This window comes from Lithobates pipiens, unplaced genomic scaffold (genome assembly GCF_037356315.1).
Source record: "Lithobates pipiens isolate NorthernLeopardFrog02 unplaced genomic scaffold, aLitPip1_a1.2 Scaffold_28, whole genome shotgun sequence".
NCBI lineage: Eukaryota > Metazoa > Chordata > Amphibia > Anura > Ranidae > Lithobates > Lithobates pipiens.
Genome location: NW_027507789.1, coordinates 96877305 through 96895369, shown reverse-complemented (window position 1 = coordinate 96895369; position 18065 = coordinate 96877305). Strand labels below are relative to the sequence as shown.

The 18065-nt window shown below is 42.5% G+C and overlaps 1 protein-coding gene across 1 annotated transcript in view; it reads left to right on the top strand.

Moving 5' to 3' along the window:
• Nucleotides 1-18065, top strand: part of MED1 (mediator complex subunit 1) — a 552713-nt gene that overhangs the window by 26415 nt on the left and 508233 nt on the right. Inside the window, exon 2 of the mRNA XM_077459477.1 lies at nucleotides 8414-8513. Coding sequence (XP_077315603.1) covers nucleotides 8427-8513 — 87 coding nt within the window. The 5' untranslated portion in view covers nucleotides 8414-8426. The remainder of the gene's footprint in view (nucleotides 1-8413; nucleotides 8514-18065) is intronic.

Here is an 18065-nt window from a genome sequence, read left to right as displayed (position 1 = left end):
GCGCCTTGTGCAGCACAGCTGGGGGTATCCTGTCTCTGTGGACCCCCCCAGCGTGATCGCGTCGGGCTGTTCCGCCGGCGGCCGTGGCTTTGAGGCCTTCTGCGGTCCTATGATTCCTTATGGAATCTGGCGCCCTCTTGTGGTCGCCGTTGGTATGACAAACCAGCAATGCTAATGACTGTTTTATATTACCTGCCTCTTCTTCCCTTTTAGAACCCCCTAAACATTATATATATTTTTTATTCTAACACCCTAGAGAATAAAATGGTGGTTGTTGCAATACTGTCTGTCGCACCGTATTTGTGCAGCGGACTTACAAGCGCACTTTTGTTGGGAAAAATAATTTAGTTAATAAAAAAATAAGACAACAGTAAAGTTAGCCCAATTATTTTTTATATTGTGAAAGATAATGTTACGCCGAGTAAATTGATACCCAACATGTCACGCTTCAAAATTGCACCCGCTCATGGAATGGCGACAAACTTTTACCCTTTAAAATCTCCATAGGCGACGTTTAAAAAAATTCTACAGGTTGCACGTTTTGAGTTACAGAGGAGGTCTGGGGCTAGAATTATTGCTCTCGCTCTACCGATCACGGCGCTACCTCCTATGTGTGGTTCGAACACCGATTTTATATGCGGGCAGGACAGGGCGCGTTTAAAAATTATTATTTTTTCTGCTTATTTTAACTTTTTTTTTTTTCCACTGTTCTTTTAAAAAAAATGTTGTGTCACTTTTATTCTTATTACAAGGAATGTAAAAATCCCTTGTAATAGAAAAAGCATGACAGGTCCTCTTAAATATGAGATCTGGGGTCAGAGAGACCTCGGATCTCATATTTACACTAAAATGCAATTGAAAAAAAAAATGTCATTTGAAAAAAAAAAAAATGTCCCTCTAAGAGCTATGGGCAATGACTTGGAGACGGGGGGGGGGGGGGCGGCGGCGACGGCGCTGCTATCTTCCCCTCACTCGTCTCCATGTCAGGCCAGGGACAGGTCCGGATCGCCGTCACGGACCTGGCTTCTAACTTTTTAAGCTGGCTCCTAGATTCCAAGCAAATTTGTCAACCCCTGGACTAAGGGGATGTGTAATTATTTGATACAGTATACTGTAATCTTACAGATTACAGTACTGTATCTATACTGTGTGTTTTACTTTTTTAATTTGGCGCCGAGCTCCGTTCCCGTGGGTCGCAACGCTCGCAGGGAACCGAGCTTGGCGATGTGACAGATTGAGTGGAGGACAGCTCGCAGGAAATATATAGGAAAGCGAAAATAATTATTTTTTTTTCCTTCTCTTTCATTTTCTCCCTGTTTCTTTCTCTTTATTCCCCCCCGCTCTGTTTCACCTCTTCGGTCTTGAAAGCTTTTAATATTCATTCTTTCATTTTATATAAGTGGAAGAACTTTTTTTTTTTTTTTTCTTTTTGGATTATCCGGATCAGAGACACACCCAGTCCTTGAAGGTCTCTACATCCCCTTGCATAGGGAACTTGCTTAGTAAGGTTAGACTCAAATGAGTCAATTAGAGAAGTGTTTGAGAAAGGGTGGGTGAGTGAATTGAGTGGCTGGAAGCATTAAGTGTGAGAGTACTGGGGTTTAATTTGATATTGATTTCCCTTTTTTCTTTTTTCTTTTTCTTCCTTTTCTCTCTCTCCATCTATGGGTACTGTCAAGATCTGTTCTTATAATGTTAGAGGACTAAAGAGCACAAATCCTACACTCCCTCCACAAACCGGGGGTGGGTATTATCCTCCTCTAGGAGACACATTTTCGTTGAGACCATATACCAAAAATACAAAATGGATGTTACCCAATCTGGTTTCATGACATCTATGCTTATTCAAAATCTAGAGGCGTCTCTATAGCAATTCATGAGTCAATACCCCACCAGGTTATAGAAAAATTGATAAACTGAGATGGTAGGGCAGTATTATTAAAGTTAAATACATATGGTAAAAAAATATACATTTATTAACATATACCTACCAAATGTGGAGCAGATTAAGGTTGGCACCTGAATAATAACAGAACTTATGGAAAAAGCGAAGGGGGTGATAATATTCGGAGGCGACTTTAATTTTGTTCTAGATCGAGATATGGACACTACAGCTCCATCAGGACCTCAACAGTGTACTGATAAAAAAAAAAGATTTAAGGAAGTTCTTAAAAGATACCAATTGGTGGACATATGGAGAATGATGTATCCAATGGAGAAAGATTATACATTCCCCTCAAAAATTCATGACACATATCATAGATTAGACTACTTTTTGCTAAATGCATTGGGAATTGCCACAATCTCCTCCTCAAAAATAGGTAGCTTTCTCTGGTTGGATCATGCCCGTATCTTTTTGGAAATAGACACATCCAAGGGTAATATACCAAGAGGTACATGGAAATTAAACGATAATTTACTAAATGATAAGGTGTGTATTGCGGAAATGCGCTCAGCAATATTACATTTTACACAAGATCATATAAGTGATAATACGTCGCTACCCAATCAATGGCAAACATTAAAATTTATAGTGAGAGGTCTATTTAAAAAACGTGGAGCTAGGCTTAAAAAAGCTAAATGAAATAGAATAACACGGCTTCAACAGGAAATTATATAATTAGAAAAACAACATAAACAAAAGTCAACACAGGAGATACTAAGGGTACTAACAGACAAACGATTCGAATTACGTACATTATTAAACGAACAATCATTGAGAATAAGGGACAAAAATCGTATATTATATTACCAATATGGAAACAGACCCAGTAAATCCATTAGCTAGAGCTTTAGGGCAGCAAATAAATACAACAGCCATTGTGAAAATTAAGACGGAAACAGGAGCTACAGTATATGACCCAGAAAATATTTTGAAAACATTCCATGTGTAATACTCAAGATTGTATAATCTACCCAATCAGCTAGCAGAACATGATACTCAAATTTTCAACATAAAATAAAGCAATATATAAAATATACTGCTATACCAGCCTTGACAATAGGGGAGATATTACAACTGGAAAATTAGTTTTCAGTGATTGAAATCTTGAAAGTCATTGATCTATTAAAAATAGGTAAAAATCCGGGTCCGGATGGCTTTACACCACGGTTCTATAAATTATTTAAAGACCTACTAGCTCCAATTATGAAACGGACTTTTAACTCAGTGTCTCTTACTCAACCATTTGTTCCACAGATTATGCAGGCATATATTTCACTTATACCTAAACCAGAGAAAGACCACACACTACGTGGAAACTATCCACCAATATCGCTGACAAATATTGACCTTCAAATATATTCAAAAATTATAGCTAATAGACTTACTCCAAAGTTACCGAGCACTATCCATCCTGACCAAGTAGGATTTATAGAAGGTAGGGAAGCAAGAGATAACACTCTAAAGACCTTGACATTAATTGAATATACTCAGAGACACGCCATCCCATCCTGTCTTCTGGCAATAGATACCGAGAAGGCTTTTGACAGGGTGGGATGGCGATTTTTTTTGAAGAAGCGCTGAGGCAGTGGGGAGTTAGACCTGTGCTGTTGGAAAAAAATAATGGTCTTATATCAGAACCCACCAGCCAAAATAAGAGCAAACGGACACGTTTCTGAAATGGTTACTATAGCAAATGGAACTCGGCAGGGATGCCCCCTGTCTCCATTGTTAGATGTTTTAGCCATGGAACATCTGATGACAGCGATTCGGAATAATAAAGATATCCAGGGAATTAAGGTAAAAACTGAGGAATATAAAATATCGGCAGATGACTTGCTAATATACATTACGAACCCAATAGTGACAATACCAAATGTAGTAAATGAGTTTAAACGCTTTGCTGAACTAAGTAATTTTAACCCTTTCATGACTAAGCCTATTTTTGGAATTTGGTGTTTACAAGTTAAAATCCATATTTTTTGCTAGAAAATTACTTGGAACCCCCAAACATTATATATATTTTTTTAGCAGAGGCTCTAGAGAATAAAACGGCGATTGTTGCAATATTTTATGTCACACGGTATTTGCGCAGTGGTGTTTTAAACGCAACTTTTTGGGAAAAGGGACACTTTCATGAATAAAAAAAAAAACAGTAAAATTAGCCCAATTTTTTTGCGTAATGTGAAAGATAATGTTACGCCGGGTAAATAGATACCAAACATGTCACACTTTATAATTGCGCGCACTTGTAGATTGACGACAAAGTACGGTACCTAAAAATCTCAATAGGCGACGCTTTAAAATTTTTTTACGGTTACCAGGTTAGCGTTACAGAGGAGGTCTACTGCTAGAATTATTGCTCTCGCTCTGACGATCGCGGCGATACCTCACATGTGTGATTTGAACACCGTTTACATACGCGGGCGCGACTTCCGTATGCGTTTTCTTTGCTTCGCGGGGACGGCGGGCGCTTTGAAAATTTATTTTTAAATTTATTTTATTTATTTTAAAATGACTAAATTGTTTTTTAAAAAAAAATAAAAATTTGATCACTTTTATTGCTGTCACAAGGAATGTAAACATCCCTTGTGACAGTAATAGGTGGTGACAGGTACTCTTTATGGAGGGATCGGGGGTCTAAAAGACCCCCCACCCCTCCTTTACACTTCAATGTATTCAGATCGCCGAAAACGGCGATTCTGAATACCGGATATTTTTTTAAAACCGGCGCCATTGGCAGCCGAGTAAACGGGAAGTGACGTCATGACGTCGCTTCCGTGTTTACGATGAGGAGACTGGAACGAAGCCGATTACGGCTTCGTTCCAGTTCCTCCCCAGCAGCCAGAGCCGACGGATCGCCAATCGGTGCTCCCGATCGAGCGGGAGCACCGGTAACAGCGGCGAGAGGCGGCGGGAGGGGGGGACGTCCCCTCCCGCTCCTCCGGCATAACAGCCGAGCGGCTTTTAGCCGCATCGGTTGTTATGGCTGGAAAGCCAATCGCCCGCTGTAAAAAACGGTACCGGGATGATGCCTGCAGGTGCGGGCATCATCCCGGTATACCCCCCGGAAGCCGAGTACGCAGATCTGCGTACGCTCGGCGGGAAGGGGTTAAAGTTAATTATAATAAATCCGAAGCTCTGAATATTACACTCCCTGTTAATACTGTTGAACAACTTAAAAATGATTTTTCTTTTAAATGACAGTGCAATGCATTTAAGTACTTGTGTATAATATATATATATATATATATATATATATATATATATATATATATATATATATATATATATATATATATATATACCTAGAGAACAAGAGAAGCTTAAGGAATATAACTATCTTCCAATAATGCAAAAAATTATAAAGATGCTTCAAAAATATAATAAAGGGTGCTTTTCATGGATAGGTCGCATAAATATCATAAAAATAGATATACTCCTGGAAATACTTTATATTTTTCAGACAGTTCCGATATTTCCCTTAAAAAATGTCTTAAGTTCTCTATGTAAAGCTATTGGGAGTTTTATATGGATGGGTAAAACTGCCAGGATTAGCAGGGAAATCTTAACAAGATTAAAAGGAGAGGGGGGTTAGGTCCTCCCAGACCTATCAGTTTAATCTAAAGCAGTGTTACTGGCCAGGATTGTGTACTGGGTTCACAATAAGTAAAGTAAACAATGGGTGAAATTAGAGGAGGAGATTGTGGACATGAAATTGAAAGTATTGCCATGGATAAAAAAAGAAAATAGGCCACCTAGGGAAGAGATGCCGTTTCTGGTTGTGTCAACACTGAAGGTATGGGATGGTTTGATGAAGAGGGGAATAGGATCCTCTTATGTGGTCCCAATGACACCTCTCTTCTACAATCCTGAATTTTTACCGACACTACGACCTTCCTGAAATGGGATAGAAGGGAAGATATAAGGATTGTACAGACAATGGAGGGTGGTAGACTTCCACGACTAGAAACCCTGGGAAAGGAATACGAAAAGAAGTGGATACATTACAGGCAACTTCAAAAATATATAACTACCCTTAAGAAAATAGGGTCACTGGATAGAGCACCAACTCTATTGGAATTATTATTTTTGCAAGAGCAGAAACCAACGCACAATTTATCTAAGGTATACAAATACTTAATTTCTAATAGTAAAGAAACAGAGCTGAGTTATATAAAAAGATGGGAAAAAGAACTAGGAATAGCTATCCCCAGAGTTAAGTGGGATAAAGCAATTGCGTTAACACATAAGATGTCGATTTCCAGTAGGCACCAAGAAAGAAATGATAAATTATTGGTGAGATGGTATAGGTGTCCAAAGGATATGCATAGAATTAACCCAGAGAGTGGAGACACATGTTGGAGGTGTCAAAGGGAGGTAGGTACAATGTCACACACATGGTTTTTTTACCCAGAGATTCATAAAGTTTGGAAGAAAATATGTAAAATATACAGAGACATGACGGGGATTAATCTACAACCAGATGTATTTATTTCTATACTGTCTATGATCCCGGGATCAATTTAAAAAAATTAAAAAAGGTACATTAAAATACTTAACAGCGGCGCGAACAGCCATAGAAAGAAAATGGAAAAAGGAGAGAACACCCTCAATAGAGGAATGGATAATAGAGATGGACTAGATGCGTTTCCTGGAGGAGAGCATTTTGATTGAAAAAGGATTGAGATAACAGATAATGGTAACATGGCAGAAGAGGGAAGAATACAAAGTAACCTCGTCGCTATTAGCAATTTAGGATTATAACCTAACATGGATGGAGGAGATATGGAGGACTCAGGGGGTGGGGGGCTGTTTCTTTCTCTTTTTTTTTTTTTTGGGTTGTGTTGTGTGGCTATTGTTATTGATGTTTGTAGTGGGATAGGGTGAATGAATGTGATAGGGAAAGATAATCAGAAGGGTTACAAATTAATAAAAGAATAATAAATGGAATTGAGACAATACAGGGTAATAAAATGTAATGAGAACAGGTTGTAACCCGATAATACTATGATATGAAAAATGGAATGGTAAATGTTTGAGGAGAAAAATTGTAAGAAAATGTTTGGTTAAATATAGATAAAAAAAAAAATATCTAATTCTGTTCATGGAAGTCGGACCTGAAACCCCCAGGTTACACTGACAGAGGGAATGAAATTGTGCGAGTTCAGCTCAACTCGCACAAATTCATTCCCGCGTGTCAGTTAGTCCCGTGGGTTGCTGCACAGATGTCTATGGAAATTGCATCCAGAAGTCACCAAAAGTAACTCGGAAGCGACTTTTGTGAATCTGTGCAGAGCAGCAAAAGCAGTATCGCACTGATTCAGATGGTACCATTGCCTGCATTTGCTGCTGATTTGGCGTGCAATTTGACATGTCAAATCGCATGCCAAATTTCTCCAATGTTAACCTAGGTGAAGTCGCAGGGCAAAGTCGGTTTGGAAGCCGTGCGAACATAGCCAAAAAATGTTTTATGTCTGAGCAGGTTGGCTAGATTACCAAGTGCTCTAGGTCAATTTCACTCACTGTGCACATAGGATTGCACAGTCATATGTAATCCCCATGTGCAACTGCTAAAGAAGTAAAGATAGATGATCAAAATGGAGGCTTCAGTACATGGGGGGGAATTTATTAAAACTGGAGCAGACAAAAATGTGAAACGGCTGTACATAGTAACCAATCAGCTTCTAGCCATAGTTTGTTTAGTATAGCTTGGAAAATTAAAGCTTGAAGCTGATTGCAATGCACAGTTGTTCCAAATTCTGGGTGCTCCAGCCTTAGGCCTCTTTCACACGGGACGGATCCGTGATGATACGCCCTGTGGACATCCACTTGCGATCCCCGCTGAGCAGGAAGATGACAGGTCTGTCTCTGCACAATGTGCAGGGACGGACCTGTCAGAGCGCCACTCTCCCCTATGGGAGATCGGATGACAACGGACTGCAGAGTCCGTCGTCATCTGATCCGCAGACGGATGGAAAAGGTTTTTCCTCTGTCACACTTTTTTCGGTTTGGAGCAGGTCGGATGTCAGCGGACATGTCACCGCTGACATCCGACGCTCCATAGAGGTCTATGGAGCATCCGTTCAGGTCTGCCTAAAAAACTGACAGGCGGACCTGATCGTATCATTCGTCTGAAAGAGACCTTAGTAAGTTAATTTATGTAGACTTAGTAGATTTCTCACAGATAAACTCTTCGTGATAGCGCAGCATTCATTTTATTTTTTTATACACATTCAAGTAATTTTTTCACTTCATGCTTGCAGCTTTATTTATTCACACACAGTGCGGAGATAATCACATACACAATGCGATTGTGCAGACAGAAACGCAAAGTGAATGCAGAGATTGTGGTGTATATGAGCGTTAATGTTTCAGCATCACCAGCCACTGTTGTAAAGATGAAGTTTTGATTTTGTCATCGTGGAATACTTATGGAATAGTCAAATCATGATTACATTTTTTTTTTAGGATCCAGATAAAGATGAGTTCCCTTTTGGAACGTCTCCATGCCAAGTATAACCAGAACCGACCATGGCCTGAGACAATAAAGCTAGTTCGACAAATTATGGTAAGTGGACCGTAGTAAACTTTCCCCAAAGTAGATGTAAACCCTAATTGTAACACATTAGTTTTTGGAAAGCACTGTGTATCATAAAGAGTTGGAGTCTTTTATTCCGAAAAATAGCTTGTTTTCACCTTTCTATATTCTTTGTTGCCTAGCAGTCCTCATTGCAGTCTCTTTCTGTGTACTTGCATGCTTTCAAACGATAGTTGTAGGCCATTTCTTAGAGCAGGTTTCCTGTTGATTTCTATGGTGTCTGTGTATGTGTTTTGAAACTTCCACTTATCTCCATCAAAAGCCCATGTGACAACACAGGAGCACATTTGGGAGGCTGGATCAAGAGCATTGTCTCCCTATAACAGGGAGCGCCCGAACAAGTACCTGCACTCCTTTTACATCAGTGTCCTCCGTCCCCTCCTTAACACCACACTTCGTTTGACATTACATTCCTCTTCTCCATTACATTAGTGCCCTTAGCCCCCCCCCACATTTATATCACAGTCCAACACCCACCATGGGCAGCTCCCTATAGCCAACTTTACTCCACCACCCCACCAAAGAAGTGGGTGTTTTCTCTTTCACAAAGAAATATCAGTAGCTCAAAGGGGAGGTACGTGAATGCAAAAATAAGTAGTACATGCTTTTTTTTTTAACATATAGTTTATTTATAGATCTAAAAAACAAACATACATTAACAGGTTACAAAAAAAAACGTGCAGACAGATATCCAAGTTTCAGTAGATACTTATTGTATTCATTTTGTAATATTTCGTATAGTCTCCAGTCATTACATTACAGATATCAGATGTTACCCGGTACCTCCTACATTAATACAGGAACCATATATAATACTAATAAGGGTTCCCACCACCCTCCACCCCACCAGGCCTAATCAATGGTCAGGTGCTTCGCCTCAACCCACGCCGCTCAAATCTTCCCAGATTTTTTGGGGCAGTTCCTACTGCGGCAGAGCCGCGTTTACCAAGGACTGCCACAGTTGTTTAGTGGGTGGGAGAGGTTGGTTCCATTGCAGTAAAATAGTTTTCCTCGCGTATAGTGTGGTCTAGAAAATAATCAGTTTCTTCCCCCAGGAGATTTCCAGAAAATTGCAAATACCCAGCAGGAGAGGTATTGGGCTGAGTGGGGTCATCAGTTCCCCCACAGTATTAATATCAGCCAGGATGTCTTTCCAGAATTCCACCACCCCTGGGCAGGACCACACTGTGTGAAAAACGTCAGCACCGTCTGTTTTGCATCTAGGGCAGGTAGTCAGTCGGTCAGGGTAAATCCTTGCCAGGCGTGCCGGTGAAAAGTATGCCCGGTGGAGGAACTTTAATTGTATATACCTGTCCCTTGCCGATGTTGCCAGGGGCCGGTATTGCTGTATACCGTCCTCCCAGTCCTCCTCTATAAGTTCTGAAATGTTGCTGTGCCAGAGCTCAAACAAATGGGAGACCCTAGTCCTGTCATGTGTAGCTAGCGTATTATATAGCGTGGACAATGTGCGCTCCCCCCCCGTAGAGCCAAGCATGTTCTCCACTGCTGACACCCCCAGATTCCCCCGGGATGGGAATTGAGACCGGAAGGCGTGCCGCAGCTGCAGGAATCTGAAAAACATGTGGTTCAGCAGATCTCGATCGTGTTTTAGAGCGTCGAAGGAGAGTAATTGCCCTTGAGACACTATGTCCCCTAGTGTTATGACTCCATGCCTGGCCCAGATAATTGGATCAGGGATGGAGTGAAAATGAGGCAGGCGGGGATTTCCCCAAAGGGGGGTCGTCGGGGCCCACACCCCTGGGCCCACCAACTGTCTGTTAACTAATTCCCATACCTTGAGGGTCGTGCGCATCGGAAGAGTTATCCCGGGGTTAGATCGGGGCCCCCTATGGATTAAGTTCCTTAATTCTGCATTAGAGACCAACAATGCCCCCTCCAACGAGGATGCAGGGTTGGCTGGGCACTCAGAGAAGCCACCACTTAATAGTCACCAGAACTGCTGCCCAGTAATACTTCAAGAAACAGGGTAATGCCAGACCTCCCCGTACAAGGGGCAGTTAAAGGGTTGTTCTAGCTATTCTAGGGGCTTTTCCATTCCAAACAAAGGACGTAATAATGCCGTCTAGTTGCTTGAAGAATCTAATTGGGATATGCACTGGGGTCTGGCGGAAAAGGTAGGTAAACTTGGGGAGAACCGACATCTTGATTAAATTGACCCGTGCCACAGGCGACAGGGGTAGGGATCTCCACACAGTACACTTCTGGGCTAGCTGGGTGACCACTGGACTCAGGTTAAGATTAATAAACTGTTTCAGGTCTCGATGTATTTCCACTTCCAGATACCTAAATTGAGAAACCCTCTGCAGCTGCTCATCCACCTGGGGGGTGCCAGCACCGTCGTGTAGTGGGAATAAAGTCGATTTTGCCCAATTTATCCGTATGCCTGAGAACTGTCCAAATTTGTCGATAATCGACAGTGCTGCTTTTAGAGAGGTTCCGTCATCTCTGAGATAGAACAAGGTATCATCAGCGTATAGCGAAACCTTTTCCTGCAGAGGGCCCCTGACAATGCCCCGAACCTCAGGAGAGGAACGGAGGAGACCCGCCATAGGTTCAATTGCCAGCGCAAAAAGCCCCAGGGAGAGGGGGCATCCCTGCCTGGTTCCCCTGTGGAGGGGAAAAAGCGGGGAGTGGACCGTACCCGTGCGCACTCTAGCTGTGGGAGCCTTATACACTGCCTTGACCCAGGAGACAAAGACCGGACCAAATCCAAATTTACGGAGGACCTCCCAGAGATAGTCCCATTCCACGGAGTCGAAGGCCTTCTCCGCTTCTAGGGAGGCCACTACCTCCTCCCCGCCTTCTGCATCCCCCGAGGCCAAGACAGTGTACAACCTACAGATATTCATGTCTGTCCCCTTTCCTGGCATAAAGCCTGACTGGTCCTCATGGATTAGGGTGAGTATGACTTCATTCAGTCGCCTGGCAAGGATTTTGGTCAGCACTTTTGCATCCGAGTTGAGCAGGGAAATAGGTCGGTAGGAAGAGCACAGCTGAGGGTCTTTCCCAGGTTTGGGTATCACCACTATAATGGCCTGTGCCATAGATGGAGGGAGATCCTCCTGGAGGGTTTTGGTAAACGTGCCCGCGGCGATCGAGTCCACGAGACCCGCGACCCGACTCACGGGGGTCCCGACTAGCACGCAAGCGTGCCGTCGGAGTGCTAGCGATGGCAGGGCGGCATTAAAGATTGGACGTACCTGTACGCCATTATGCCTGCCTGTGCCATTCTGCCAACGTACATCAGCGTGCGCTGGTCCGGAACTGGTTAACCACTTAAGGACCGCCGCATGCCAATGTACGTCATCAGAATGGCATGTACAGGCACAAGCACGTACATCTACGTGCTTGCCTTCCAGCGGGTGGGGGTCCGATCTGACCCCCTCCCGCTGAATGTGGCGGTCCGTTTCGCTTCAGGAGCGATCCGGGATGAGGGGATGGCCGTTGGTTTCTGGCCACCCGCTCTCGATCGCTCCTGACGAATGAGAAGCTTCCTCCCGCTGTGTATAGTAAACACAGGCAGGGAGGAAGTGATGTCATTCTCCTCGGGCGGTCTTTTTGACTGGACTACGAGAAGAACACTGAAAGTAAGTGCACCAAACACTACACTAACATGTAGGCACACATAGGCACACAAACCCCCCCGATCGCCCCCCATCCCCCCCGCCCCCCTCCCAGTCACAGTGTCACTGATTGTAGTGATCATTTATTTACTGATCACTGCATTCAGTGTCAGTTGTGACAGTAAAAAGTGTCAGGGCAGTTAGTGTTAGGTCCAGGGTAGCCCCCTACCACCCCCCAATAAAGGTTTAACCCCCTGATTGCCCCTAGTTAACCCTTTCACCCCCTTTTGCCAGTATCACTAAGCGATCGTTTTTCTGATCGCTGCATTAGTGTCACTGATGCCGCTAGGTAGCTAGTTATTTTTTTAGGTTCACCTCCAGGTTTTTATAGCGCTAGGTACCCCGATATACTACCCAATAATGGTTTTAACCCCCTGATTGCCCCTAGTTAACCCTTTCACCAGCGATCACAGTATAAGTGTCACTGGTGATGCTGGTTAGCCAGTTAGTTATTTAGGTTCCCCGTCAGGTTTTTATATAGCGCCAGGGACCCCCATATACTACCTAATAAAAATTTGAACCCCCTGATTGCCCCTAGCTAACCCTTTCACCAGTGATCACCGTATAAGTGTTACGGGTGACTCTGGTTAGTTTGCTTTTTATAGCATCAGGGCACCCACCATTTATTACCCAATAAAGGTTTAACCCCCTGATCACCCGGTGGGTGATATCAATTAGGTTTTAGGGTCAGGGTCTGCGTTGCCCCAGGCAGCGCTAGGTTAGTGCCAGTACCGCTAACACCCACGCGCAAAGCATAAACCTCCCGTAGTGGTATAGAATCTGAACAGATCAATATCTGATCTGATCAGATCTATACTAGCGTCCCCAGCAGTTTAAGGTTCCAAAAAAACGCATTGTTAGCAGGATCAGCCCAGATACCTGCTAGCACCTGCGTTTTACCCCTCCGCCCAGCCCACTCAAGTGCAGTATGTATCGATCGATCACTGTCACTTACAAAACACTAAACGCATAACTGCAGCGATCGCAGAGTCAATCCTGATCCCTGCGATCGCTAACATTTTTTTTGGTAGCGTTTTATATTTAAATCCGGAAGGCAGTGCTTGGTTTTCGGGGTCCCGTACGTGGCTAGGCTCCCAAAAAGTCCCCCACGTGTGGTATCCCCGTACTCGGGAGAAGCAGCAGAATTTATTTTGGGGTGTAATTTGTGTGAGCAATATATCATTTAGTGACAACTTTGTGCAAAAAAAAAAAAAAAAATATTTAATATTCCTGCAACTTGTGGCAAAATATAAAATATTTCATGGACTCAACATGCCTCTCAGTAAGCTTGGGATGTCTACTTTCCAAAATTTAGTCATTTGGGGGGTTTTTGTGCTATTTTGGCATTTTATGGCCTTCGAAACTGTGATAGGTAGTGAGGAGTGAAATCAAAAATTTGCACCCTTAGAAATCCTGAAGGCAGTGATTGGTTTTCGGGGTGCCGTACGCGGCTAGACTCCCAAAAAGTCCCACATATGTGGTATCCCCGTACTCAGGAGAAGCAGCAGAATATATTTTGGGGTGCAATTCCACATATAACTATGGCATGTGTGAGCAATATATCATTTAGTGACAACTTTTTCTAAACTTTTTTTTTTTTTTTGTGTCATTATTCAATCACTTGGGACAAAAAAAAAATATTCAATGGGTTCAACATGCCCCTCAGCAATTTCCTTGGGGTGTCTACTTTCCAAAATGGGGTCATTTGGGGGGGGGGGTTTGTACTGCCCTGCCATTTTAGCACCTCAAGAAATGAGATAGGCAGTCATAAATTAAAAGCTGTGTAAATTCCAGAAAATGTACTCTAGTTTGTAGACGCTATAACTTTTGCGCAAACCAATAAATATACGCTTATTGACATTTTTTTTTACTAAAGACATGTGGCTGAATAAATGTTGCCCTAAATGTATGACTAAAATTGAGTTTATTTGATTTTTCTTACAACAAAAAGTAGAAAATATATTTTTTTCTCAAAATTTTTGGTCTTTTTCCATTTATATTGCAAAAAATAAAAATCGCAGAGGTAATCAAATACCATCAAACGAAAGCTCTATTTGTGGGAAGATAAGGACGCAAATTTCGTTTGGGTACAACATTGCATGACCGCGCAATTACCAGTTAAAGTAGTGCAGTGCGAAATTGTAAAAAGACCTCTGGTCCTTAGGCTGAAAATTGGTCCGGGGCTGAGGTGGTTAAGAAACATTTTTAAATTGATGGCAGCAACATAGCTCAAAAAAGTTGTAACAGGGCCATGTTTAGCATGGTGTAGCATACCCTCTTCCTTTACCAACAGTAACAGTCTGTCAATGTCTGGGAACTAAGGAGGCCAGTTCCTGGAGTTTTGAGAAAGGAATTTTGTCCCATTTTTTTTCCTGATACAGGATTCTAACTGCTCAACAGTGCTGGGCCCTCTGTTGTATTTTTTTGTTTCAAAAATTGCCAAATATTTGCAATTAGTAAAAGGTTTTGACTGCAGACAAGCCAGTTAGGCACCCAGGCTCTTCTACTACAAAGTCATGCTGTTGTCATAGATATAGTATAAGATTTATTATTGTCCTGCTGAAATATGTAAGGCCTTCCCTGAAAAAAATCTGGATGGCAGCATATGCTGCTCTACAACCTGGATATATCTTTCAGCATTGATGGTGACTTTACTGATTTGTTTATTTTGTTTATTACAGGTATTTTTCATCAATTTATGCAGCGATTTACATAAGTTAATTGTGCATTCGAATCAGTCGCTGCCCAACAGTCGCTGCCCAAGGAGCTTACAATAGAAGTGCAAGCTGCCCATTCCATACACTGTAATTTACCCCCATACCATCAGTGATGCAAGCTTTTGAACTGAGCAGTCAGGCCCAAGCACTGCTAGCAATTTTGTGCGTGTGTGGATATAATATATATATATATATATATATAATATATATATATACAAAGAACCCATCCATATGGGTGAAAGGATGCTGTTTGGCCCAAATTATGTAACAAAAAGATCTCAAGGGCTTTTATGCAGCAAGAAATACAAAATTGCTCAATTGGCTATGTAAAAAAATCTATCTCATTGATCCAAAATTATATAAAGTTTCAAGAAGGTATACAGTTTAAAAACATGAGCTCTGGTATACATACCCTCTATACTACATAGGATGTCCTTGTGGCATTACTAAACAACATTGTGTACATGAAATTTCCTATCTCAGATTTAGTGCTCAGAAAGCCCCATTGAGTTAAGATTTATAGTAATTCAAATCTTCCACAGGGGGATAAGGGCATCTAAATAATGAAACCTAAAGTTTGATTGTTTACATACAAAACAAATGTGTCCATACCATATTGTATCAACATTTATGCAGTGACCATCAATAATCATACCTTTTAATGAAGAGGTTATAGGAAACCAGAGCATGCTAAAAAAGACACTCAAAATGGTGGGTTGCAGGACGGTTGCCTCACAATGAGACACACTGGGGCCCAAATTGAGCGTACGAGAAATTATATCTGCTGAGTGGGAGGAAATTGAAGGGGGCTCACACATGGGCCTGCAATGTGAATAGAGTAATCAGTAATAGTAGGAAAACTCAATATACAGACAGTAGGATGTATGCCAAAATATATATATATATATGTGTGTGTGTGTGTGTGTATATATATATATATATATATATATATATATATATATATATAATTACAGTATCTCACAAAAGTGAGTACACCCTTCACATGTTTGTAAATATTTTATTATATCTTTTCATATGACACTGAAGAAATTACACTTTGCTACAATGTTAAAGTAGTGAGTGTGTACAGCTTGTATAACAGTGTAAATTTGCTGTCTCCTCAAAATAACTCAACACACAGCCATTAATGTCTAAACTGCTGGCAACAAAAGTGAGTACAGCCCTAAGAGAAAATGTCCAAATTGGGCCCAATTAGTCATTTTGCCTCCCCGGTGTCATGTGACTCAGAGTTACAAGGTCTCAGGTGGGAATGGGGAGCAGGTGTGTTAAATTTGGTGTTATCGCTCTCACTCTCTCATACTGGTCACTGGAAGTTCAACATGGCAAAGAACTCTCTGAGGCTCTGAAAAAATAATTGTTGCATATTGTACATAAAGATAGCCTAGGCTATAAGAAGATTACCAAGCCCCTGAAACTGAACTGCAGCATGCTGGCCAAGACCATACAGTGGTTTAACCACTTAAGGACCGCCGTATTGCCAATGTACGTCATTAAAATGGCACAGGCAGGCACAAGCACGTACATGTACGTGCCTGCCTTCCAGCGGGTGGGGGGTCAGATCGGACCCCCTCCGGCTGGATACGGCGATCCGTTTCCCTCCAGGAGCGATCCGTGATGAGGGGATGGCCGTTGGTTTCTGGCCACCCCCTCTCGATCGCTCCTGGCCAATGACGAACTTCCTCCCACTTTGTATTGTTTACACAGGAAGGAGGAAGTGATGTCATTCTCCTCGGGGCGGTCTTTTTGACCGGACTACGAGGAGAAGACTAAAAGTAAGTGCACCAAAACACTACACTGACACATAGGTACACATAGGTACACAAACCCCCCTCCGATCCCCCCCCGATCGCCCCCCTCCCCCCCCAGTCACAGTGTCACTGATTGCATTGATCATTTCTTTACTGATCAATGCATTCAGTGTCAGTTGTAAAAGTAAAAACTGTCAGGGCAGTTAGTGTTAGGTCCAGGGTAGCCCCCTATCACCCACCAATAAAGATTTAACCCCCTGATTGCCCCTAGAGTTAACCCTTTCACCCCCTTTTGCCAGTGTCACTAAGCGATAATTTTTCTGATCGCTGCATCAGTGTCGCTACTGTCGCTAGGTAGCTAGTTATTTTTTTAGGTTCACCGCCAGGTTTTTATAGCGCTAGGTACCCCGATATACTACCCAATAATGGTTTTAACATCCTGATTGTCCCTAGTTAACCCTTTCACCCCCTTTTGCCAGTGTCACTAAGCGATCATTTTTCTGATCGCTGCATCAGTGTCGCTAGGTAGCTAGTTATTTTTTTAGGTTCACCGCCAGGTTTTTATAGCGCTAGGTACCCCGATATACTACCCAATAATGGTTTTAACCCCCTGATTGCCCCTAGTTAACCCTTTCACCAGCGATCACAGTATAAGTGTCACTGGTGACTCTGGTTAGCCAGTTAGTTATTTAGGTTCCCCGTCAGGTTTTTATATAGCGCCAGGGACCCCCATATACTACCTAATAAAAATTTGAACCCCCTGATTGCCCCTAGTTAACCCTTTCACCACTGATCACCGTATAAGTGTTACGGGTGACTCTGGTTAGTTTGCTTCTTATAGCATCAGGGTACCCACCATTTATTACCCAATAAAGGTTTAACCCCCTGATCACCCGGCGGGTGATATCAATTAGGTTTTAGGGTCAGGGTCTGCGTCGCCCCAGGCAGCGCTAGGTTAGTGCCAGTACCGCTAACACCCACGCGCAAAGCATACACCTCCCGTAGTGGTATAGAATCTGAACAGATCAATATCTGATCTGATCAGATCTATACTAGCGTCCCCAGCAGTTCAGGGTTCCAAAAAAACGCATTGTTAGCGGGATCAGCCCAGATACCTTCTAGCACCTGCGTTTTGCCCCTCTGCCCAGCCCACCCAAGTGCAGTATCGATCGATCACTGTCACTTACAAAACACTAAACACATAACTGCAGCGATTGCAGAGTCAGGCCTGATCCCTGCGATCGCTAACAGTTTTTTTGGTAGCATTTTATATTTAAATCCGGAAGGCAGTGCTTGGTTTTCGGGGTCCCATATGTGGCTAGGCTCCCAAAAAGTCCCCCACATGTGGTATCCCCGTACTCGGGAGAAGCAGCAGAATTTATTTTGGGGTGT